This window comes from Balaenoptera ricei, chromosome 3 (assembly GCF_028023285.1).
Source record: "Balaenoptera ricei isolate mBalRic1 chromosome 3, mBalRic1.hap2, whole genome shotgun sequence".
NCBI classification, from domain to species: Eukaryota; Metazoa; Chordata; class Mammalia; order Artiodactyla; family Balaenopteridae; genus Balaenoptera; species Balaenoptera ricei.
In genome coordinates, this window is record NC_082641.1 from 172605613 (window position 1) to 172630261 (window position 24649).

General features: G+C 51.5%; 4 protein-coding genes across 5 annotated transcripts; 2 read left to right on the top strand and 2 right to left on the bottom strand.

Moving 5' to 3' along the window:
- Nucleotides 1-95: 95 nt before the first annotated feature.
- Nucleotides 96-11815, bottom strand: WDR83OS (WD repeat domain 83 opposite strand). The gene is made up of 4 exons (XM_059918223.1): nucleotides 11710-11815; nucleotides 1192-1297; nucleotides 592-689; nucleotides 96-497 (listed from the first exon to the last, which is right to left on the bottom strand). Exons 1-4 carry the CDS (start codon nucleotides 11757-11759, stop codon nucleotides 431-433), a joined length of 321 nt encoding a protein of 106 aa, XP_059774206.1. The 5' UTR covers nucleotides 11760-11815; the 3' UTR covers nucleotides 96-430.
- Nucleotides 11816-11854: 39 nt separating this feature from the next.
- On the top strand, nucleotides 11855-15983 carry WDR83 (WD repeat domain 83). The gene is made up of 9 exons (XM_059918222.1): nucleotides 11855-12253; nucleotides 12337-12457; nucleotides 12540-12645; nucleotides 12916-12964; nucleotides 13052-13178; nucleotides 14136-14203; nucleotides 14300-14408; nucleotides 14487-14601; nucleotides 15676-15983. The coding sequence occupies exons 1-9, from the start codon at nucleotides 12151-12153 to the stop codon at nucleotides 15823-15825; spliced, it is 948 nt and encodes a 315-aa protein (XP_059774205.1). The 5' UTR covers nucleotides 11855-12150; the 3' UTR covers nucleotides 15826-15983.
- Nucleotides 15869-19966, bottom strand: DHPS (deoxyhypusine synthase). 2 transcript variants are annotated; one of them, XM_059918220.1, is made up of 9 exons: nucleotides 19645-19966; nucleotides 18909-19073; nucleotides 18569-18690; nucleotides 18059-18155; nucleotides 17886-17972; nucleotides 17339-17444; nucleotides 17158-17261; nucleotides 16175-16300; nucleotides 15869-16090 (listed from the first exon to the last, which is right to left on the bottom strand). In XM_059918220.1, the coding sequence occupies exons 1-9, from the start codon at nucleotides 19849-19851 to the stop codon at nucleotides 15995-15997; spliced, it is 1110 nt and encodes a 369-aa protein (XP_059774203.1). In that variant the 5' UTR covers nucleotides 19852-19966; the 3' UTR covers nucleotides 15869-15994. The 2 variants fall into 2 exon arrangements, with proteins under 2 accessions (XP_059774203.1, XP_059774204.1); XM_059918221.1 differs by lacking the exon at nucleotides 18909-19073.
- A 4189-nt stretch (nucleotides 19967-24155) lies between these two features.
- Nucleotides 24156-24457, top strand: GNG14 (G protein subunit gamma 14). Its single transcript, XM_059919791.1, is given in 2 exon segments — nucleotides 24156-24342; nucleotides 24345-24457. Coding segments are annotated over 2 exon segments (300 nt in total).
- The last annotated feature ends 192 nt before the right edge of the window (nucleotides 24458-24649 follow it).

A 24649-nucleotide genomic window follows, 5' to 3' on the forward strand; every position in this document is an offset into this window, starting at 1 on the left:
GGCTCCAGACTGGGGACCCCACCCCAAGCCTGACTGAGTGGAGGAACTGGAGCCCTTCCCCCTGTTATGACAATGCACAGAAGGAGAGAGAGGTCTCAGAGAACAACCAGAATGCAAAAATTTATTATTAACTGGCTTCAACAAGAAAATGAGTGGATACACCTAGAAACATGGATAGTATCTCCTCCAACAGCAGGCAGGGTGGGGAAGGAAGGCAGGAGGGGTAGGCCTAGGAGATTGCCCTCTCTGCTCCAGCGAAGTGGGATCCCAAGGACAGGGCCAGGTTCCCTCCATCCAGCTGCAGGCCCCAAGACTACCTCACCCAGGGAAGCCCAGGACTGCAGCTGAGGGCAGGAGGCTGAGCAGCCACGGGCCAGGCCTAGGGCAAGGTGGATAGAGGGGTCCAGGATGTGACCCCTCTAGGCTGACATCACCAGGGGGGCGTCATGGGCTGAGGGTTCTGAAGATATGACATCACCACGGCAGAGATGGACAGCCTGAGATGGGAGAGAGGTGTCAGTCCAGGATGGATAGGCTTGGGGTCCCCTTCCCCTCACCCAGGAGTCCCTCCCTCTCCAGATCCAGCCTCACATGAAGCTACTCATCATCTGCTTAGTGTCCTCAGAGCTCCGGGAGTTGGCAAAGCTGATGAAGGAGCAGTAGACAGCAACCCAAGCGCACCACTTCAGCTGGAAGAGGTAGGTGGATGGGTGGGTTAGGTCGGTGAGAGGCACCCCCAATGAGCCCCCACAAGGGCCATTCCCAGGCACCGGTTCCAACCCCAGTTCCACCTGATGCAGCTCAAACCCTGAGCCCCAGGAGTCTCAGTTCCAGATCCCCATAGTTAACTCCAGGTACCTGAGTTATGGTCCTACTCCCTGTCCTGCATCTCTGACCCCACCATGTCCCCTCAGGCCTAAGGAGCCTGGCCCTTGACATCCCCCATCGTGCTAAGGACCCCACATTTTCTCCACCAGTCCCCACCAAGTTGCATTAAAGCCTGGCCCCACCCTCAGACTGACGTCCTATGCGCCACTCTGACCCGGACACCTGGCTTCCCCGACAGCCCTAGCCTCTTCACCCAGCATCACCCCAGCCCTGCCCCCTCAGCACTGGTCCTGCTTCATTCTGAATCCACGCCTTCCCCACTGTCAGGTGGAGCTATGGGGAAGGAAACTCAGCCCTGCCCACCTTGAGCATGAGGCCACACATGCTGAAGATCATGCCGAGGAGGTTCATGTAGTCCGGTGTTGGGTCATCCAAGGCTGGGTTACACTCGCTCGGCGGGGGCTTGTACCTGCAGCAGGCTCAGGGTCAGGGGTGCTCAAGTTCTGCCCCCAGGATGGGCAGGTGCTCCCCTGGGTCTCCAACCCACAACCCGAGGCCCATTCCCATTGTTAAAAATAAAACCACAGGCCCAAAATGGAGTCACTTATGCTAGGCCATGCCACTAAACTGGGGCTTAGTACCTAACCTAATTGGAGCTTCAGCCTCCCCCAGAAATGTAGTCCTAACCAGTCAGTCAGGAATTTTCTGGTCAGTACCAATGAGGTAGTATGTCACATGGGCCCCTCTCCCCTCTCCATCCCCCAAAGGAAGAGGTAACCCACCTAATAAGACCCTTTTTTCCCAAAAAGGAGGTGACTTAATCTGAAATAATCCTTTTTTCTGTTTATGACTTCCTTGTCCTGTCTTTAAAAACCTTTCCCTTTCTGTAGCCCTTTAGAGCTCCCCTCTACTTGCTAGAGGAGATGTTGCCTGATCCATGAAGCCTTCAATAAAGTCAATTAGATCTTTAAAATTTATTCAGTTGAATTTTGTTTTTTTCAACAGATCTGGTGGCAGCGACAGGATCCAAAGTGAACCTCTGACAGCATTTGGGGACAATGAGAAACATAAGCATGGTACCCATGAACCCCTTTTTGAGTCCACTGTCTTTCTCGCCGTTTCTGGGGGCCATGGGTAAGTTCCTCTCAGTTCTGAGCTCTGCTCTCTTTGTGTCACTCCCAATCTAATTGGCTTTCCAGCCAGTTCTCCATTTGTCTGGAATCACTGGTTCCATGTTGGGAGCTGCTGGAAGTTCGGACCACAGTTCCTCATTTGGTTGGAAACCCCCAGCCTTCGTTCTGTTCCCAGATTCCATGTTGGGAAGTGCTGGTGGTATGGTCTGCTGTTCCCCATTTATTTGGGATCCTTTCCCAGATTCCACGTTGGGCACTGCTGGTGGCAGCTGCGGTTCCCCATTTGTTTGGAATCAGCCCACAATCCCCATTTGGGGTCTGCTGGTTCAATCCTTTCCCCCAGCCCCAGGTTCTGTGTAGGCAGTTGGTGGTGGTGTGCACAGGGCCTTTTTCTTGGCCAGGCCGCAGTAACTGGTTACAGCTGGAATGTTAAGGTATTCATGTTTGTCTGTCTTGCTTTGTGTAGATAAAGCCAGCTAAGAGAGATGGGAGCTTTCACCTTTAATGAATCAAGCATGCCACCCATCAGCATACCTGCCTTTTTTATGTCTAAGAACTATAATCCCAAAAGCTGTAAATATCTACAAAAATGGCAAAATATTACTAAAAACAACCTAGAATTACAGTGGCCACTGTGGGGAATGTGTCAGTGAGACAAGATTGTTTATTTCAGAAGTGCCCTTGAGGGACTTCCCTGGTGGCACAATGGTTAAGAATCCGCCTGCCAATGCAGGGGACACGGGTTCGAGCCCTGGTCCGGGAAGATCCCACATGCCGCGGAGCAACTAAGCCCGTGCCCCACAACTAGTGAGCCTGAGCTCTAGAGCCCACGAGCCACAACTACTGAGCCCACGCACTGCAACTACTGAAGCCCGGGGGCCTAGAGCGCATGCTCCACAACAGGAGAAGCCACCGCAATGAGAAGCCCACACACTGCAACGAAGAGTAGCCCCCGCTGTCCACAACTAGAGAAAGCCCGCATGCAGCAACGAAGACCCAATGCAGCCAAAAAACAAATAAATAAATTTATTAAAAAAAAACAAAATAAGTGCCCTTGAAAGTGAGGGTTTCCAAATTAAGCAAACAGAATGGGATACCTATTTTCATTGGAAATGGAAGCTTCCAAAAGGCTTCAAGTTTCCAAAATAGCTTCATTAAAAGATGGGTTACAAAAAGGCTAATGGAAAATCAAAAACACAAGAAGTACCTAAAACAAAAAAGGATAGGGTTGACATGACTCCTACTGCTCTCCTCTCTCCTTTTTTTTTTTTTATAAGGCTTTATTTATTTATTTTTTTTGGCTGCGTTGGGTTTTTGTTGCTGCACGCGGGCTTTCTCTAGTTGCAGAGAGTAGGGGCTACTCTTCGTTGCGGTGCGCAGGCTTCTCATTGTGGTGGCTTCTCTTGTTTTGGAGCACGGGCTCTAGGCGTGTGGGTTTCAGTAGTTGTGGCATGCAGGCTCAGTAGTTGTGGCGCACGGGTTTAGTTGCTCCACGGCATGTGGGATCTTCCCAGACCAGGGCTTGAACCCGTGTCCCCTGCATTGGCAGGCGGATTCTCAACCACTGCGCCTCCAGGGAAGCCCCTCTCTCCTTCTTTACCTGAGTACTCATGTTTTACTGATTTTCTTTCTGAACTGCCTTTCCACTCTGAAGGGACTATTCAACAGTTACCATGTAAGAGAGAACTACCCAAGGTTGCAGACGAACCTCCTCGGGTATCTTTCACTCTTTGGTCAAAAATGGAACTAAGGGCCATAGTTAAGGCACTTCCTAAACCTAGGGAGGAACCCCAAAAGTTCTTAGAAGAATCTGGAGTCATTATCAGGGCCTTGACCCCAGGCTGCAAAATCTTTATCAGCTTGTGCACATGCAGGTAGGACCTGGTGAAGCACCAAATGGACACAGGAAGCAAAATGGCAAAACCCGGAGGATCTTCAAGATCCTCAACCAGAAAAAACTGGTAAAACAGCACCTGACCTTTTATAAGCCATTCCTAGAATCTTCCCTACCCCAACTGATCGGTCTATTATTCAAACATGCAAAGCAAAGAAAGATGAATCGGGCCAACTTTAAGGCATGCTTGGAAGCCCTCCACCTATGGCGTTCCGGTCCCATATAAAAGAGTCACTCAACCTGCTCTTAGCTGCCCTATTTGCAAATAGATTATCTCCTGAGATTATTAGTGCATTGATAAAAAGACAGAAAATAGGATGGGAGACCACCAGTCTGATGGAGCCAGCGACCATAGCTGAGCACTTTGAAACGACCTTAGAGCAAGACCACAAGCAAAAATTTTCCAAGTTGTTGGCCTTACAGCTACAAAAGCTCCAAGGCCAGAGACCTAGCATAACACCCTCCTAGGGGTCCACCATCAAAACGCTGGCCCGAGGCCCAATGTCTCACATGTAATCAACTGGGACACTGGAAAAAGAGATTGTCCTCAAAGGTCTTATGCAAATTCTTCAACTTGAGTGCCCCACATCTACCCCCTCAGTGTTCCAAGGGATTCTCCAGTAAGCTGTTATCAGTAATTCCCTTAAACAGCCAAGGGGAAGCTAAAATTAAAATTAATGGGAAACCCTGCCAAATTCCAGTCGATAATGGAGCTACACTTTCTACTTTTATTTATGTATTTATTTTTTAGTTGCAGCAGGCGGGCTTCTTAGTTGCAGCATGCAGACTCTTAGTTGCGGCACACGTGCGGGATCTAGTTCCCCGACCAGGGATCAAACCCGGGCCCCCTGCATTGGGACCGTGGAGTTTACCCACTGGACCACCAGGGAAGTCCCTACACTTTCTACTTTAAACCCCACTCCCATAGGACGACAAATCCCTCAGAGTGAAAAAGAGGTTTCCTTAGTAGAAGTATCTAATAAACGTTCAGAGAGAATTTCTACCTCAACCAATACAAATGACTCTGGGACGTTTGACTGAAAAGCATTCTTTTTTGCTATGTGACATAGCCCCAGTCAATCTATTAGGTAGAGATCTGCTTTCTAAGTTAAAAGGGCTAATACATTTTGTTTCCAATGGAGACCTCACCGTTAAATTTCCTGACCAACCTGAACCTGATGTTCTTTTACGTTCTTACAATCTGTCCTTGACGTAGAAGAGGAAGGATTCCAACAAAAGTCCCCTAATTTAACTGAGGTGCCCAAAAACCTGTGGGTTATTTCTAATACTGACACTGGGACAATAAAAAGTACAGAGCCTATAAAGATTCAGAGACACATAACTAAACCTCTTCCTCAATTACCTCAATATCTACTAAAGCCTGAAGCCACACAAAGCCTCACACCTGCAACAAAAGATCTCATCTCCCAGGGGGTAATCATACCCTGTATTAGCCCCCATGACACACAGATCCTGCCAGCCTGGAAACCTAATGGGTGAGGATGGAGATTTGTCCAGAACTTAAGAGTTTTTTCCTTTTTCCCCCCAGGGAAAGTTTTGTTTGTTTGTTTGTTTGTTTGTTTTAGTTTTTATTGGAGTAGAGTTGATTTACAATGTTGTGTTAGTTTCTGCTGTACAGCAAAGTAAATCAGTTATATGTTTATATATCCACTCTTTTTTAGATTCTTTTCCCATTTAAGTCTTTACAGAGTATTGAGTAGAGTTCCCTCTGCTATACAGTAGGTCCTTATTAGTTATCTATTTTATATATAGTAGTGTGTATTTGTCAATTCCAATCTCCCAATTTATCCCTCCCCTCAGGAATTAAGAGCTATTAATGAGATAGTTATTCCCCATTTCCCAGTTGTCGCAAACCCAGAACACCCTTTTGTCATGAGTGACACCAGACTCAAAATGGTTCACTGTTGTAGACCTTGGTTCAGCACCACTGTAGACCCCAACAGCTGATTATCTGTTCGCCTTAAGTTGGAAAAATCAGCAATACACCTGGACAGTCATGCCTCAAAGGCTCACTGAGGCCCCTTATTTCTCCCAAGTGCTCCACCAAAATGCAAGGAGCCGCCAGTCCCGGGGAAATCAACTGTCTTACAACAGGCAGACGACCTCTTGCTGTGCTCAGTAACCAAAGAGGCATCCAAAAAAGACTCCATGTATCTGCTGCAACAGTTAGCTGAGAAGTGATGCAAGAAATTTCCACATATTGAGGTATGGGGAAGTCATCCTAGCTCATACATGACTGGGCTTGAACTTTTTTTTTTTATTATTAATGTATTTGTTTATTTTGGCTGCACCGCGTCTTAGTTGCAGCATGCGGGATCTTCGTTGCGGCATTTGGACTTCTTAGTTGCAGCATGCATGTGGGATCTAGTTCCCCAACCAGGGATCAAACCCAGGCCCCCTGTATTGGGAGCTCGAAGTCTTACCCACTAGACCACCAGGGAAGTCCCCTGGGCTTGAACTTTATGCTAATTAGAACAGACCGTCTTGTGGCCTGTCAAACAGACATTGTACATCTGCTTTAGCCATTAAAACAAACAGACAGAAAAAGGAATACAGTTATCAGACTGTTCAGAATGTCCACTTTGAAGATAGGGATAAATGTCCATTCACCCCAACCCTAAGATGCCAATGCATCAACTCCTTTGAAGATGAGGTTCCCTTCCCCAAAACTACGGTCATGCTGACTCACTGTGTATGTGCTAATCTGTCTCTTGAAACCTCGAAGAATGTACCCCGTTATGTTTGATGTTTGTTCTTTGTTCTGACAAGACAGAACTGTGCTTCAGGCATCCAAATGGAGCCGGGTGGTCATTGTGGATGTGGATATATTCCTGCATCACTGAGAACTTGAATTTTCTGAACTGTATCAAACTTAACTACACCACTAGCTATTCTCAAGACAATATCTGCTAGCAGCTGCCAGCTGCAACCTTATGGTCTCAAGATCTCCCACTGTAACTATACAACCACTTCAGACCCCAACCAATCCTTGCTTGACAGGCACCCTTACTCCTTGCCAGTTCCAGTTATAATTCCCTTTTTATTTTTTGGCTGCACCTCGTGGCATGCGGTACTTCCCTGACCAGGGATCAAACCGGTGCCCCTTGCAGTGGAAGGGTGGCGTCTTAACCACTGGACCACCAGGGAAGCCCCAATTATAATTCTTGACAAACAAGTTATGTAACTGCAGTTTTTGCCTATATAAGCCTCTGCCATTTTGTAGTCTGGCAAAACACAATTCAAGGGCTTCTTGAATCTGTGTTTCCTGGGCTACAGTCCTCAGTTCGGCTTGAATAAAATCCTTTTTAAAAAAAAAAATAAATTGATTTATTTGGGTTTTTTTTGGCTGTGTTGGGTCTTCGTTGCTGTGTGTGGGCTTTCTCTAGTTGCGACGAGCGGGAGCTACTCTTTGTTACGGTGCGCGGGCTTCTCATTGTCGTGGCTTCTCTTGTTGCAGAGCACAGGCTCTAGGCGCGTGGGATTCAGTAATTGTGGCACGTGGGCTCAGTAGTTGTGGCACACGGGCTTAGCTGCTCTGCGGCATATGGGATCTTCCCAGGCCAGGGATCGAACCCATGTCCCCTGCATTGGCAGGCAGATTCTTAACCACTGCACCACCAGGGAAGCCCTAAAATTCTTATTATAGGTTGGTTGTTGATTATTTCCACTGACAAAAGGGACATAAACTCTGCAAGGAAAAATTACAATTATCTCTGTATACTGTTCATTACCTAGTGCTGAAGGAACCCAGCTATCTCCAAAAAGGATTAGGCTAAACCAAGAATGTCCTATGCCTATAACTAAGCGACAGCTTTGTGGATTTCTAGACTTGATTGGCTATTGTAGACTATGGGTTCCTTATTTTTCTCTATTGGCTTTCCCACTCTATGAACTTACTAAACTTTTAGTGCCTGAGCCCCCTCCTAGGGAAGATAAACATAAGCAGGCTTTTCTAAGACTAAAACAAGTGCTGTAAGAACCACCAGCCCTAGGCCTATCTAATTACTCAAAACCTTTCACCTTATTCGTGCATGAAAGAGATAAGCAAGCCCTGGCAATGCACACACAAGAGCATAGCAATAAACATAGCCTGTTTCCTATCACAGCATATAACCAGATTCAGTTGCCAGTCCCTATACCAACTGTCTTAAGGCTACAGCTGCAGCTGCAAAGTTAGTAGGAGCCTCAGCAGATCTAACCCTAGGTAATGGCATTTATTTACAAACTCTTCATACTGTCCAAAGTCTTCTTAACTCTGAAATGACTCAACATTTCTCTGCAAGCAGATTAACCTCCTATGAGATCCTTCTGCTTCCACTACCTACTCAACATCTTAAATGTTGCAACATCCTTAACCCTGCTACATCACCACCTCTGCCTGACAAAGATGAGCCCCATGACTGCCAGGTAGGAACATCCTGATCTAATCTTGCTGATGGGTCCTACTCTAAAAATGAAAAAGGGATACTTTGTTTCCAAGCTGGTTATGATATTACTAACCAATATGAATAACTTGAAAGGGAAACTTCCCACAAACTAAAGCAGCAAGTTATCAGATGACAGACTGTTAATATTTATACCAATAGCTGGTATGCCTTTGGGGTCATCCATGATTTGGGGATGTTATGGAAACAAAGGGGTTTTCTTATGTCCTCTGGGCCCCCAATCAAAAATGGGCAACAGGGCTTCCCTGGTGGTGCAGTGGTTAAGAATCCACCTGCCAATGCAGGGAACACAGGTTCAAGCCCTGGTCCAGGCAGAACATGCCTCGGAGGAACCAAGCCTGTGCGCCACAACTACTGAACCTGTGCTCTAGAGCCCACACCCCTAAAGCCTGTGCTCTGCAACAAGAGAAGCCACTGCAGTGAGAAGCCGCGCACTGCAATGAAGAGCAGACTCACCACTCACCACAACTAGAGAAAGCCCGCGCACAGCAACGAAGACCCAACACAGCCAAAAATAAATAAATAAATAATTGTTTGTAAAAATGCTGAAAAAAATCCATTTTTTTTTTAAAAGGCAACAAATAAACTACCTTCTTATTGCTATTCTCTTACCTTCTGAAATTGCTGTCATTAAAATTGAGGTTCAGACCAAAAGGACTGAACCTGAGTTCCAGGAATGCCCTAGCTGACTTTCATGTAAAGACAGCAGCAAGAGTCTATAAATATTATGGCACCGGGAATTCCCTGGTGGTCCAATGGTTAAGACTGGGTGCTTTCACTGTGGTGGCCCAGGTTCAGTCCCTGGTCGGGGAACTAAGATCTCGCAAGCCGCACGGAGCAGCCAGTAAATAAATAAATAAGGCACATATGGATGAAGACCATTCTGCTTCAGCAAAAAATGACCCCTCATTGCCTGACTGTGGCCATCCTGATGTCCTTGTAACATGGCACCAGTCTGCTCCTGAACAGAGACATTTTTTTTTAATTTTTTTTTTTTTCTTTTTTGGCAACACCATGGGCGGCTTGTGAGATCTCAGTTCCCCCACCAGGGATTGAATCCTGGCCCTCGGCAATGAAAGCACAGAGTCCCAACCACTGGTCTGCCAGGGAATTCCCTGAACAGAGAAATTAAGATGCACAAACAATGGTTGCAAATTAAATGAACAGACCATACTTTAACTAAACGTGAAACCCTTCCTTTTTCTTTTCTTTACTCTGGTATTGACCTGGAAAGATAATGTTTTCACCCTTCTCTCCCAGGCCATTGCTAAGGGAGGTAAGCTTTCAGACTGCTGGATTTGTCAACAAAGATTACAATCTATCCATGATGCTAGAGACCCCCTGGTCCTTCCTGTGACCAATTTCTCTTCTATTCTCAAAGTCACAGCAAACTACAATCGAACCCCCTAAAAATTTCTTACGCAGTTCAACTTGTACAGCCAGAACAACCTATGCCTTGTTGTTTCCTTTCTCCCATCATAACTTACATACTCAGTTAGACATAATTACCTAGTAAATCTTAGTGCATTTGCACCCCCATGTTCCCATGATAATCTAGATCAGATTTGCCCCCAATCACTAAGAGATCTCGCCAGCAGCAACCACCTTTGCAAGGCATTTAGAACAACACTTTATTCAGGATGGGAGATTCTCTTCCCGTACGTGCTGAAAACCTAACTGACACCTGGTTGGAATAGGTAAACGCAGTAATTCCTGTGACTGAATCCATTAACAGTACCTCCTTAACAGCAATGGTTTGTGTCCCCGTAGGGTCTGTCTTTGTCCATGGTGGTTATCATTCTCTTTGGGCCTCTGAATGCCTAGATAGTCAGTGCACAGGGGGCAATACCTCTTAGGTTATGTAACTGGGCCCCTAACATTCCACAAGGGAACTAAGACACCTCATTGATCAAATCCCCTGGATTTACATCATCAAGTTAAAAATAACGATGAGCGGGACTTCCCTGGTGATCCAGTCGCTAAGACTCCACGCTCCCAAGGCAGGGGGCCCAGGTTCGATCCCTGGTCAGGGAACTAGATCCCACATACCACATGCTACAAGGAAGATCCCACATGCCGCAACTAAGACCCACCGCAGCCAAATAAGTAATAAATAAATATTTTTTTAAAAATAACGATGAGGATTTCATGACTCAGGATTCATTTCCTTCGGCAGGGCCATCAGCCCAAGAAAGATCCTTAGATTCTCTGGCCAAAGTTTTTCTTTATAATAGAATAGTCCTTGATTATCTTTTAGCTGAGCAAGGAGTGTCTATGCTGTGGTCAATACCACCTGCTGCACCTGGATTAACCCTTCTGGATTAGTTGAAACTCTATTATATAAAAATCACTGAACAAGTCAGTTGGCTTAAGAAGGTGACTCCTTCAATGGGAACTTTCATTTTTAGCAGGGATCGAACCCGTGCTCGCTGCATTGGAAGCGTGGAGTCCTAACCACTGGACCCCCAGGGAATTCCCAATGGGAACTTTCTTTGACGTATTTGATTTTGCCTGGTTTGGATCCTGGGGACCATGGCTCCGAAGTGCACTCCGAACATTGTGAATTATCCTGTTTATTATAATAATCTCCCTGGTGCACTTAATCTCTCAAAAGTTTTAAATGCATACTCACTGCCACTAATCACCAAGCAAAAGATCTCCCTAAGACTCGAACATCAGAAAAGTAACAAAAAAATGACCAACTTAAAAACTGTGAACCTGAAGCCAGCCAGGACCTGCGACTATCACAGGGGTTAAGCAAAAACATCATTACCTATGGTTAGCACACAAAGGAACAAGAAAAACTGCAAGAACCTCAGAGCAGTAGCTGAGAGTGGCACTCATGCCTTAAGTTTTGATCACATCTCTCAGTTAAGCTGAGAGTCTGATTAAGGTGGGGAGGGTGGGAGGAGGGGGCATTGTTAAAGAGAAAACCACGGGCCAAAAATGGAGTCCCTTATGCTAGGCCAAGCCACCAAAGCAGGGCTCAATACTTAACCTAACCGAAGCTTTAACCTCCTCCAGAAATGTAGTCTTAACCGGTCAGTCAGGAATTTTCTGGTCAGCACCAATGAGGTAGTCGGTCACATGGGTCCTCTCCCCTCTCCATCCTCCAAAAAGAAGACGAGGTAACCCCCCCTAATAAGACCCTTTTTTCCCCAAAAGGGAAATGACCTAATCTGAAATCACCCTTTTTTCTGATTATGACTTCTTTGCCTTGCCTTTAAAAAACCTTTCCCTTTCTGTAGCCCTTTAGCGCTCCCCTCTACTTGCTAGATGGGATGCTGCCCAATTCATGAATCATTTGATAAACCCAAGTATAGCTTTAAAATTTATAGCTGAATTTTGTTTTGTTTTTTTTTAACACCATGACAACTAGGATCCTCACCTCAGCACTTTGTTGGGCCTCCGTGGGTCCGACATATTGTTCGCGGACATAGCGAGTCCCGCCTCTTCCGCTGCGGGAGTCTCAGCTTCCGGCGGCTTCCAGCATGGAAACGGAGGATGGCTTTTAGAGTAACACCCTCAGCCCTCGCGCTTCCGTTCCTGCCGGCGGGAGCTGGAACTAACCCCGTCCAGGGGACAGAGAATTCGAAGAAGCCAAAAATATTCCAAGAAAATAGGACGTGGGGAAAGAAACCGGGAAGCTGGAAACAAACTTCAGTGTTTCCAACGCTTTCTCCAAAAAGCCTAAACGTTGAACCCGGAAGTGAGAAATAAGAAGTAGACTATGGAGGACAATAATAAGGTTACACCAAAGCGTGGGTTCCCAGGGTAGAAAGCCTCGGTGCAAGCTACTCTACGGTGGCGAGGAAGGGAGGGCGCAGCAATGGCTTTCCCGGAGCCAAAACCGCGGGGCCCGGAGCTACCTCAGAAACGGTTGAAGACGTTGGACTGCGGGCAGAGGGCGGTGCGAGCCGTGCGATTTAATGGTGAGCGCCCTTATCTTCATTCCGGGTCCTACCTCCGCCTCCTGAAGTCGGCGGCCCAGTAACCCCCTCGTGATGTTCCCCAGTGGATGGCAATTACTGTCTGACTTGCGGCAGCGACAAGACCCTGAAGCTGTGGAGCCCGCTGCGAGGGACGCTACTGCGGACGTACAGCGGCCACGGCTACGAGGTGCTGGACGCGGCAGGGTGAGCCGGGGGCCAGGCCGGGATCGAGGCGCTGAGGCCGGGATCAGAGGTAGACGCTGATCTTCCCTGCTCTGCCCTCTAGTTCCTTTGACAACAGCAGTCTCTGCTCCGGCGGCGGGGACAAGGCAGTGGTGCTGTGGGATGTGGCATCGGGGCAGGTCGTGCGCAAATTCCGGGGCCACGCGGGGGTGAGTGCAAGCAAGAAAAGGCCGCGTTAGAACGGACCTGAATTGCGTGTAGGTGGTGACAGGGACTCCCCCCCTCCCCACGCAATTACAGCGCAAGGATCCTTCCCCACGGCCCCGCCTTCACCAAGCCCTGTCCTTGCAGTTCCTCCAAAAACTTTCATCTCCCCTACCCCTAGCCTTTTTCCTTGCTTTAACTTGCACTGGGAACCCTGCTTTTATCTCCATCCTCCAAAGTCCAGCCTTCTCTAAGCTGCTGTTCCTGTTTTGCAGAAGGTGAACACGGTGCAGTTTAATGAAGAGGCCACAGTTATCCTGTCTGGTGAGTCCGGGGCCTAGGCAGGTGGGCGCAGGGGGCTGCCCCGGCCCCCCCCCCCAAACCTGATCCACCTTCATGCTGACGTCACAGGCTCTATTGATTCCACCATCCGCTGCTGGGACTGCCGCTCACGGAGACCTGATCCTATACAGAAGCTGGACGAAGCCAAGGATGGCATATCCAGCGTGAAGGTGTCAGACCATGAGGTTCTCGCAGGGTGAGTGGGGCCAGGACCTTGCCCCTCCCCAGGTGCCATTGGGGATCATAGCTGTCTCTGTACTTAGATTAAAATTTACTCTCCTCACTGCACTCACAAGGCCTTGCATGGTCTGGTCTCTGTTGTGCTCTCAGTTTTTATTCATTCCCAGGCTCATTTCTGTTAAATATGCCACACATGCTCGCACCCCAGGACCGACTTTTGCAATTGCTCTTCCTCTGCCTGGGCTACCCTTCTACTACTTATTCAGAGTGTGTTTGAGCACCACCTGCAGGTCACATTTTCAGTCAGTGAGCATACAGGAGTGAAAAGATAGGAAAACAAGGAAAAACCCCCACTTACATAGAGTTGATATTATAGCTGCAGGAGACAAACAATTAAAAAAAAAAAATTCCCATGCAGGGCTGCCCAAATGTTGCCACAACCTGAGGGAGTGCCGATACCACCACTGGGGGCATTTGGGCTGCATGGCCTGTTGGCCTACCCAGTTCCCACACATCCCGCCTTGGACTGCACATGGTTGGCTCCTTCTCATCCTCAAGTACCAATTCAAACGTCTCCTCCTCGGGGAGCTGATTACCCTCAGTCAGCAAGGCTCCACGTTGGCAGCAAGTGCTCCTGGCTTGGTAGCAGCTGTGTCCCAAGCTCCCATACAGGGTTGTAGCCCAGAGAAGGAGCTCAGTATAAATCAGAAACAGATGCAGTGGGACCTGATTGGCCCCTGGGGCTGAGTCTCAAAGCCAGTGCCTCAGAATTCCACTCATGAATTCACTTCAGTGCATGTTTTCTGTGGCCGGTCCTGAACATGACATGACAGTGAAGGGTGTCCAGGAAGGGCAGGCACCCAGCCTTGCTCTCAGGGCCCTGGCCGGGTGAGAGGGTACAGGAGCACCGAAGCTGGACCCCTGGACCTACTGGCCCCTGTGATGCTTCAGCTGGATCCACCCTCTCTTGCAGCTCCGTAGATGGCCGGGTAAGGCGCTATGACCTGAGGATGGGGCACCTCTTCTCAGACTACGTGGGCAGTGAGTGTGGCTGGGGCTGTGAGGCAGGCAGGGAAGGTGGGGGCAGCACGGGAGACCCCAGCCTGACCTGCTTGCCCACCCCTCCCCTTCCCCCAGGCCCCATCACCTGCACCTGCTTCAGCCGGGACGGGCAGTGCACCCTGGTGTCCAGCCTGGACTCCACGTTGCGGCTTCTAGACAAGGACACGGGGGAGCTGCTGGGCGAGTGAGTCCTCAGGGCTGTGGGGCCCCTCCCCCACTCCCAGTAAGGCCCCAAACCCCCACTGATGCCACTCACATCCAGGTACACGGGCCATAAGAACCAGGAGTACAAGCTGGACTGCTGCCTGAGTGAGCGCGACACGCACGTGGTCAGCTGCTCCGAGGACGGGAAGGTGTTCTTCTGGGACCTGGTGGAGGTGAGCCTCTGCACCGGGGGGCCTGCCCTGTCCTTACCTGAGTCACTCCCAGGCCTCTATAAGGGAGTGCTGTTAGAACTGGGGGCTGGAAGGAGTGAGTGAGGGGATGAGGCGAGAACGTTCGTGGCAAAGGGCACAGCACGTGCTAAGGCTCGGGGTTGTGGCACACACGCACTGGTCAGGAGATAGAAGCACTTTGGATGGCATTGGCGGCAGCAGAATCCAGGTCAGGCAGGGCCACTGGGACTGACACTGGGGTAGGAGGAGCGGATAGTGGCATCTGACCTCAGGGGAGACAAGGCTGTAGTTGTTCAGGAAATCTGAGCTACCTCTGAGCATCCCTGTGGTATCCAGCCCCCAAGCCCCGTGAGCCCTGTCCTCATGTGTCTCAGCCTGGTGGGGGCGTCAGGATGCGAACTGACAGCCAGGCGTAGTGGGGTCAGAGCTGGGGCTTGGCCAGAGAAGTAAGCCTCCTAAGAGGATGGAGGGAACCGGGGGGCCCTGGAGAGTCCAGGGGCCAGCTCTCCCTCTGGGAACTAAGAAGGTGCCAATGTTCTGCCTACTTCTCGAGTTTCCTGTAGACCGGAAGTCACCCTGAAGGGGAGGGCACATGAAGGGACACTTTCCAGGTGGAAAGAGGAATGGTGGCCTGCTTGAGGAACTGTGTTTGTTGAGCTATGACTGCAGGGTGATGAAGGGAGCAGGCATTGAGGCTATCAAGTGGGCGGGCGAAGCCCAGATGGTGGCAGAGGGGGAGGGAAGCTGGGACCCACATGTGAGCGGCCGTGGAGGAGGGCAGTGGCTGTGAAGGTGGAGAGAATCAGCAATCTCTGGGCATGGTCTAAAGGTAGAACCAAGAGGATTTACCGACGAAGGGATGTGAGATGTAAGAGAAAGATTCAAGATGTTTGACCTGAGCACCTAGAAGGACAGAGTGACTGAGGGGCTGAGTTTGTGGCTGGTTAAGTTTACAATGTCTCGGAAGCACTTAGACGCATGTGGCTGAAAGCGGGGGAGAAGCAGCTGAGGGCAGGGAGACACACTGGTGACACTCCCAACCCCCTCACTCCACAGGGTGCCCTGGCGCTGGCCCTGCCTGTAGGTCCCGGTGTGGTGCAGTCGCTGGCCTACCACCCCACGGAGCCCTGCTTGCTGACCGCCATGGGGGGCAGCATCCAGTGCTGGCGGGAAGAGACCTACAAGGCTGAGGATGGCACAGGCTGAAGCCAGGGGACCCACGACCAAGGACAGAGAGAGAGACACAGCCTGAGAAGGACCACTGAGACCATTTATTCTAGACATGCTGCTGACCAAGGAGTTGGGAGGAGCTGGGTCTGCAAACTAATAAATAGAGGAGGTGGTGAGGCCTCCCTGGGGCTGCACCGTCCAGCGTTCAGTCCTCGTTCTTCTCGGGCGTGAAGGCATCTACCTTCTGGGCAAAGGTTTCAGCCACGAGCAGCGGAAAGACCAGGGAGGCATCAGCATAGACCTGTGGAGGGGACTCAGGTGAGCCACGGGACCCAAGGCTGTACCCCGGGAGACCCTGTGCCCCAGCTGGCTGGCCGGCCCTCACCTTGACAGGCTGTGCGTCCACCCGGATCTTGCCCCAAGAGACAGCTTCATCTGGCCGGGCGCCCGAGTCAGAGCCATCAAACTCCTGGGCTGTGTTGATGTAGACGGCATAGTCAGCCCCATTCCGCTGTGGGGAGGGGCAGAGTGGGCTGTCAGCCACACAGGCTCCAAGGCAGGGCACTGTAGCTAGAGGCTGAGGGACGTGTTCCAGATGAAGGAAGCCCTTGGCGGCCCCTCACTCCAAGGGAAGGGCCCCACGTCAACATCTGGGCAGAGTGAGGGGTCACGGGATGCTGGGCAGACAGTGGGCAGTGTTGCTCCAGACTCACCTCCTAGGTAGCAAGAGCCCTCCCACATCTGCCACCAGCTCTACAGAAGACCTCCAAATCCAACTTACCTCTCCCCTCTCTATGGCCCCCACTCTGGCCCCCTCATTTGTTCCCCCCAGAGCAGCCAGAGAGCGCCTCGAGAGCACCTGAGTGGCCCTCAAGGCCCTGCACTTTCTGCCTGTCACCTCCTGCCTCACCTCCTCCCACTCTCGCCTTCACCAGCCTCCTAGCTGTTCCCTGACCTACATCAGGCACCTCAGAACCTTTGCACTGACTGGTCCCTCTGCCGGGAATTCTATCTCGCCCCCACACCCCAGGACAACCACATGGCTCATGGGACCACCCCCTGAAAAACCTCTGCTCGCAGGTCACATTTCCCAGGAAGCTTTCCCTTTTATGAACAGCACCCCTTTCACTTGCCATCTCGACATACTCCCTTATTTTTCTCCATAGCAATTACTGCCACCTGATATGCATGTCAGCTGTTTGCTATCTCCCCCCACTAGAACATCAGTTCCAGGAGGGCAGGGATCTTGGCCTGTCTAGTCCACTGTCTACTCAGCACATGGCATAGGCCTAGTACACAGGCCTGTCTGCATGACAGGCCTGAGTGCCACCCCCTACTAGGGAGCACACACACTCCATCCCTGCTCACCATGAGGTTGGCGTTGGCAATGTGGTGCTTGACCATGCCACCGCCCAGGATGATCATCCCAGTGCACTTGGCGAAGATGGCCTGTGTGTTGATGAGCCTCAGGTCTGGGAAAGAGGGCTGTGTCAGGCCGCGGGCCCAGGCAGCCCTCCTCCCCCTCTCCTCTGGGGCCCCAGCACCTTACCTTCAACGATGTCCAGGACCAGGCCTGGGTTCTTATAGGAATGGAAGAAGATCATGTCACCCAGCGAGCCATCTGTGAGTGCCGGGCTCAACACAGGGATGTGGTTCTAGGAAAGAGCAAGACAGGAGAGCGGTTAGAGCTCAGAGCCCTGCAGGGGCAGTCTGGGGGCATTCCCTCCTCTCTGCCTGATTCTGGGCAGGGAGCTTAACTTCACTTGTGCCTGGCACATAAAAGAATGGTAGCTCTTGTTTTTCTGATTGCTGGACCCCATAGCCTCTGAGGAGCATGGGACCCTACACCAGGTCCCATGGGGGCTGCTAAGCACTGCCGCCCCCAACTGCTTCCCAGTAGTCTAGGAGTAGAGCCAGAATACAAGGACCACACTCAACAGCTGTGGGACCTCAGGCAAATTGCCTAACCTCTCTGTTTCTGAGGTTCCTCACCTAGGAGTGGGAATGATAAGAATAGTACCAACTCCCCAGGTGGCTGTAAAGATGAAACAACACATGCCAAAGCATGGCAACTTTGCCCCCACCCAGCCCCTCACCTTCTGGGCCCAGTAATACACTGACTCTGGGTTGTTTATCTCCTTGCCAAGCCGGGCGATCATCTTGGAAGGCGTCCACTTCACACCCTAGGAGGAGACATCAGCTTCAGCTAGCGGCACCACCCCTGACACCCACCGTGCCACCCCCCCCCCCCAGGTTGCTCCAGCCTCACCTCCGTGTTCTGCTCCAGCACCATCTGGTCCAAAATGGGCATCAGCCAGTCCTCAAACTTGCAGTAATTGTCATTGGGCACCAGCAGGTTTCCGATCCTGGGGACAGGAGGCATGTGGGCATCAGGGTCCAGGACCCTCAGCCTGGCTCCCCTACCCAGCACCACTTAGGGCCCCCCACCTGTGTTTTTTTGTTTTTTTTTTTAAGCCAGGTTGCATTGTTTTATTTATTTATTTATTCATGGCTGTGTTGGGTCCTCGTTTCTGTGCGAGGGCTTTCTCTAGTTGCAGCAAGTGGGGGCCACTCTTCGTCGCGGTGCGCGGGCCTCTCATAATCGCGGCCTCTCTTGTTGCAGAGCACAGGCTCCAGACGCGCAGGCTCAGTAATTGTGGCTCACGGGCCTAGTTGCTCCGTGGCATATGGGATCCTCCCAGACCAGGGCTCGAACCCGTGTCCCCTGCATTGGCAGGCAGATTCTCAACCACTGCGCCACCAGGGAAGCCCCTCCCACCTGTTGATCCCGTTCTCACGTAGCTCCTTCCCCCTGAGGCTGAACTCGCCCAGGTATGTGGGCGCCAGGCACTTGATGAGATCCTCCTCCACACCCCCAGCCGTGGTCACCAAGACGTCCACCTGCAGTCACAAGGCAGTGAGGTTGGCCAAGGAAGGGACGCCCTGCTTTCGTACCAGGCAGGACTCCTAACTCCCAACTCTCATCCAGTGACCCTTGTGGGGAGCTCTGCTGCAAAACAAAACTGACCCATAGTTCCCTATCTCACTTCTATGACCAGTAATCTTATTGCCCATTAAGACCCAGAGAGGCCAAGGCCACAACCCCACCAGGTCCCCACCATGTTGTGCTGCACGAGGTAACGGATGGTCTCACGAATGCCCGAACTGATGAGGTTGGATGTGTAGCCCAGAAAAATGGTGCAGCCGGTGAGTGGGCGGCAGCTCTGGGTCAGGTCTGCATGTTGGTCTTCATCCTGAGCCAGCGGCTCTAGTTTCTTCTCTATCTAGGTGTATAAGGGCAGGGTCGAGTTAACCTCTGGCCCCAAACTCCGGCCCAAGGACCCCAAGTGGGTTTCAGAGACAGACTCCGCGCCCAGGCCCTGCCCACTGAGGGATATGGGACCACTTCTACCTGGAACCAGGGAATGAACACCCCTGTGCAGGCTCCGCCCTTTCCACAGCCCAAGTCTCAGGTCACACACTCAGGCTTTGCCCCTTTTCAGGAATCACTTTTGCAGGCCCGACCCCTCTCCCCACTGGGAAAAGCAAATCCAACCTCAGGTCCCGCCCTGCCTTAGGCTCCTCCTTCAATCCCTCCCTCAACTGCGCGGTCTGGCTCCAGACTCCGCCCATTCCAATATACTTGCAACATGTTGCCTATAACGCGCCCCCTACCTAGAATCAGTCCCAACCCACTCCCCAGCACAAAAACTCCCGCCCAGGAGGGGGTCCCCGTCTCTCTCCAACTATCGGACGAAAAACACACCTCCTCCCAGGGAAGTCCCGCCCCCAAGTACCCCACAGTGCTACCGGAGGCCACGCCCCTCAACCCAGGAAGTCCCACCCAGGCCTCACCATGGCGTTGACTTGCTGTACCGCGCGCCCGAAGTTGGTGGCCTGGAAACCAGTAGTGCCGAAGGCCTCCAGCAGCGCGCGGTAGTTCACGCCACGGTTGAAGTCGTAGCCCCGGACCTGGGCGCTCTCGGACGGCAGTGCCGAGCTGTGCTTCAACACGGCGGCCAGCGCCGCCGCGGGCGCCCCCCTCTCCAGGGGACCCTCCATGCTCCTGCGGCCGCACTGTCAAATCAGAGCCGCCCCAGGCCAGGCCTCCGGCGGCCTCGAACACCTTTAAGCCCCAGCACGCACAACCTGCGGAGGGCCGGAAGTTGTGTATGTCACATGACCCGCCCACGCCCGGATTCCAGGGTGCAGCCTTCTTTGCTTGTGTATTCCGTAGTACGGAAGCCTCAAGGAGCCAGTATCTCCTGTTTCTCGTGTTCTCAGTCTCAGATGAATGAGGAGCCCGCTGGAGACCCACCACGTTGCGTGGCGCTTGCCCATTCGTTTCTGTCCTCTCAGAGAGAGAGGATGGCTTCTTAGACGTCGCCCTTGGACAGAATTCGAATCACCTGGAAGTATCAGATAGTTTCTGCCTCTGAGCGTCTCTCGTCAAATGGGATAGTGATCCCTGTTCGTGTCTTGCAAGTCTCCAGAGCCTCCACATGCTGCATAACCTTCTGGTCTTCCTTCCCCTGGCAGCTGCAGCTGTCACCTCCTCTGGGAAGCCTTCCCTGACCTTTTTCTGGGTAAGAGACCTCCTCTGAGATCCAGGGCTGACATCTCTTTCCCTCCAGCAAGACTGAGATCCTGGAGGGTGGTGTCTGTATCTCATAGGTCCTCCAAACCATGCATAGGGTCTGGTCCAGAGGGACCCCTTTAATCACTCACTCTGCAGTTTATGGAGTCTACACTATACATTGGGCTTTGTGCTGGGTGCTGCATATTTATCAGTGAACAAAATGCAGACCCTGCCCTTCTGGAGTCCACAGTTTGGGGAGCTAGAAGGGTAACAACAGTGGTAAGTGCTATGTAATTAAACGGGCTGATGTGAGAGTCCATGGGGTTGGGGGTAGGTGGAAGAGTTGGTGGTTTTATTTGGAGGGAGAGGTGGTTGGGGAAGGATGCCAAGGAGGTGACATTTCAGCCAAGGTCAGAAGAGGCCCCATATGTGAAGATCTGAGGGAGGCCATTCCCACTGGGAGAGAGAACAGCCAGTGCAAAGGCCCTGAGGCTAAAAAGGAGCCTACTTAATTAGAGGAACAGAACATTCTCCTTGACAGCCCCCACTTGGATCTCAAACTCCTGGCTTCAGTTCCCTCGCCACCTAACCCTGATCTTCCTGCAGTCTGCCACATCTCTGCAAACAGCCCTACCTTCCACTCATCTAGTAGGCTGAAAACTGGGGAGTTGAGCCTGATGTTTCCCCTTTTCTCACATCCCACATCCAATCCCTCCACATGTCTGCCAAATTCTACCTACAAAATAGGTGCTTTTCTTTGTTTTCTTTTCTTTTTATTTATTTATTTTTGGCTGCATTAGGTCTTCGTTGCGGCGCGCGGGCTCCAGTAATTGTGGCACGTGGGCTTAGTAGTCGTGGCTCACGGGCTCAGTAGTTGTGGCTCGTGGGCTGTAGAGCGCAGGCTCAGTAGTTGTGGTGCACGGGCTTAGTTGCTCTGGGACATGTGGGATCTTCCGGACCAGGGCTCGAACCTGTGTTCCCTGCATTGGCAGGCGGATTCTTAACCACTGCGCCACTAGGGAAGCCCTTCCTTTTTTTTTTTTAAATTGAGATGTAGTTGACATATAACCTTATATTAGTTTCAGGTGTACAACATGATTCAATATTTGTATCCAGGTGTTTTTCTTCATCCCCACAGCTTCCATGCTGGGCACCTTCCCCTTCAGTCCATCCCCCAGCTGTAGCCAGAGAGTTCCTTAAACAAAAATCAGTTATGTCATTCTCTGTTAAAACGCTGTTACCGTGGTTTCCTCCTACGAGTAAAATCCGAGCTCTTCACCGTGGCCTGAGAAGGCACTGACTTGCCTGCCCTCGTGTCCCACCACTTGCCCTCACTCACTTTTCTCCAGCTACACTGACCTCCTGGCTGTTCTAGAACCCACCAAGCTCTTTCCTGACCAAGGGGCGACGCACCTGCTGCTCTGCCTGGAACACCCACTTCCCCAGCTCCTTCTCCTCTGGGCCTCAGTCCAAATGTCACCTCCTCCAAGAGGCCTGCCCTGACCACCTGCTCTCACCTTTACCTTGCTTTTGTTGTCTTTCACAGCACTTAATACATTTTGTTTGCTCTTGTTCATTGTTCCCTGACTAGAACAGCAGCTCCGTGAGGGCAGGATTTTGTCTGGTTTCACGCTGTTCCTTTTACTTTGCACAGTGTGAGGGCACATATTGGGACCTTGGCAAAAATGGACAAACAAACACACACAGTGAGGTCAGGGTGATCCATGAAGAATGAAGGGGGAAGGGGTTGAGAAGAAGTTAATTCAGAGAGGGCAGAAGGTGCCAGACCAGGCAGGGCCCTGTGTGCTATATAGTAAGGAGGGTGGGTTTTACTCTAAGAGGCTGGGAAACAATAGGAGAGTTTTTTAAACGGACTGAGGGGCTCTGATTTATTTTTCTCCAATTTTTTAAAATAAATTTATTTATTTTTTTTTGGCTGCCTTGGGTCTTCGTTGCTGCACATGGGCTTTCTCTAGTTGCGGCGAGTGGGGGCTACTCTTCGTTACAGTGTGTGGGCTTCTCACTGCGGTGGCTTTTCTTGTTGTGGAGCATGGGCTCTAGGCACGCGGGCTTCAGTAGCTGTGGCTCGCGGGCTCTAGAGCACAGGCTCAGTAGTTGTGGCGCATGGGCTTAGTCGCTCCACAGCACATGGGATCTTCCTGGACCAGGGATCAAACCCGTGTCCCCTGCATTGGCAGGCGGGTTCTTAACCACTGCGCCACCAGGGAAGCCCTATTTTTCTCCAATTTTTAAAATTGTGGTAAAATACACATAAAATTCACCATTGTAACCATTTTTTAAGTGCACTGTTCAGAAGCATTAAGTACATTCACATTGTTGTTCAACCATCACCACCATTCATCTCCAGAACTTACCCATCAAACACTAACTCCCCATTCCCTCCCTCTCCTCAGCCCCCAGCAACCCCCATTCTGCTTTCTGTCGCTATGGATTTGACTACTCTAGGGACCTCACATAAGTGGAATCATACATTATCTGTCATTTTGTGACTGGCTTATTTCACTTAGCATAATGTCCTCAAGGTTCATCCGTGTTGTAGTGTGATTTATTGAACAGATCCCACTGGCTGACTTGAGGAGAACGGGGTCGGGGCTGTGCAGGGCAGGGGAGACCAGGCAACTGCACTGGTCCAGGCACACTGAGCTGGGGGCACCAGGACCCGGATGCTACCAACAGGGTGGAGAGAAGTGACCAGTTTGACAACTTGGAAGTTGATCTGTGAATAGCACAGGGAACCCTATTCAGTACTCTGTAATGACCTATATGGGAATAGAATCTTAGAAAGAGTGGATATATGTGTATGTATAACTGACTCACTTTGCTGTACAGCAGAAACTAACACAACATTGTAAATCAACTATAGCCAATTAAAAAAAAATTAATTAAAACAAAAGAAAGTGGATCTGATGGCTCTTGAGGAAGGATCAAATGTGGGAATACTGGAAGAAAGGAATGAAGGAGTTAAAGATTTGAGCCAGAGAAGCTGGATGGATGGTGGTGAATTTGGGGGCTGGAGGTTTCGGGGGAAGATGATCCAGAGTCCAGCTTTGGCCAAGTTAAGTGGGAGACAACCGAGAGATGGGTGTGATGGACCGAGGAGGGAGGAGGTTCCTCAGGTGGGTCTGAGGTCAGGGGAGGGGCTGCGATGAGGCAGGGGAAGCCATCAGCATGAGTGAGTGGATTGAGTCATCTGTGGATGAGAACCCTGGGCCATGAGTGTAGCTGGAGAGAGGAGAGACGGGGCTGCACCTGAAGCAGGTTACACTTTGCACCTCCACCCATCGGAGTAGGGCCGGAGCCTGGCAAAGAAGGACCGTAGGGGCCAGTTAGCAGCAGGGGATCAAACAGGTCAGTGAGAGCCCAGGGCCCCTACACTCCCCCAGCCAAGGTGACACGGGACACCAGGGCAGCCACTGGGCCTCTTGGAGCAGGGACCCCCCCCCCCCAGCCTCAGCAGCTGCTGCTGCCGCTGGTGACATTTCGCTCCATGAGTGTCCTGGCTTCAAAGTCTCTGCAGGGGTTGGGGAGGGAGGGGAAGGGGTTGGAGAGGCCAGGGTGGTGGGGGCGGGAGCCAGAGCGGGGCTGCAGGAGGAGGACTGAGCAGCCAGGAGTAGCCGGAGTCCTCAGCTGAGGTATGTGGTCCTGACAGGAGTTGGGGAGCAGCCACTCCCATCCCTCAGTCCCCAGGGGACACAGGAGGATGTGTGGGAGCTCAGGGTTTGGGGTTCAGCCTGCTGCCTGTGGCTCTGCTCACGGACTCCCCCAGATGCCCGGCAAGGTGACCATTGGCAGCGACATCGGGCAGGCCCACTGAGCCGTGGAGCAGCTGCAGATGGAGGTGGGCATCGACCGTGTGAAGGTGAGGCCAGGGCAAGGCGGGTGCATCTGAGCAAGGGGGCAGGTGGACAGCCCAGCCCAGGTCTGGCTAACCGGGCTGGCCTGCAGGTATCCAAGGCGGCCACTGACCTGCTGCAGTTCACGGAGCAGGCCAAGAGTGACCCCTTCCTTGTGGGCATCCCAGCTGCCACCAACCCCTTCAAGGAGAAGAAGCCCTGCACCATCCTATGACCCTGTAGCCCAGACCACCCAGGGGGCCTCAATAAACATGAAGTGAATGCTCCTCAGGGCATGGCTTGGCCAGGTTGCGATGGGGGGCAAAGGGGGACTTTGGGCTTGCAGGGACCAGTGTGGTGTGCAACTGGCCCAGCCTCCCTCCCCGCCCACTCCAGGGTCACGGCCACAGGGGCCCACACACACCCT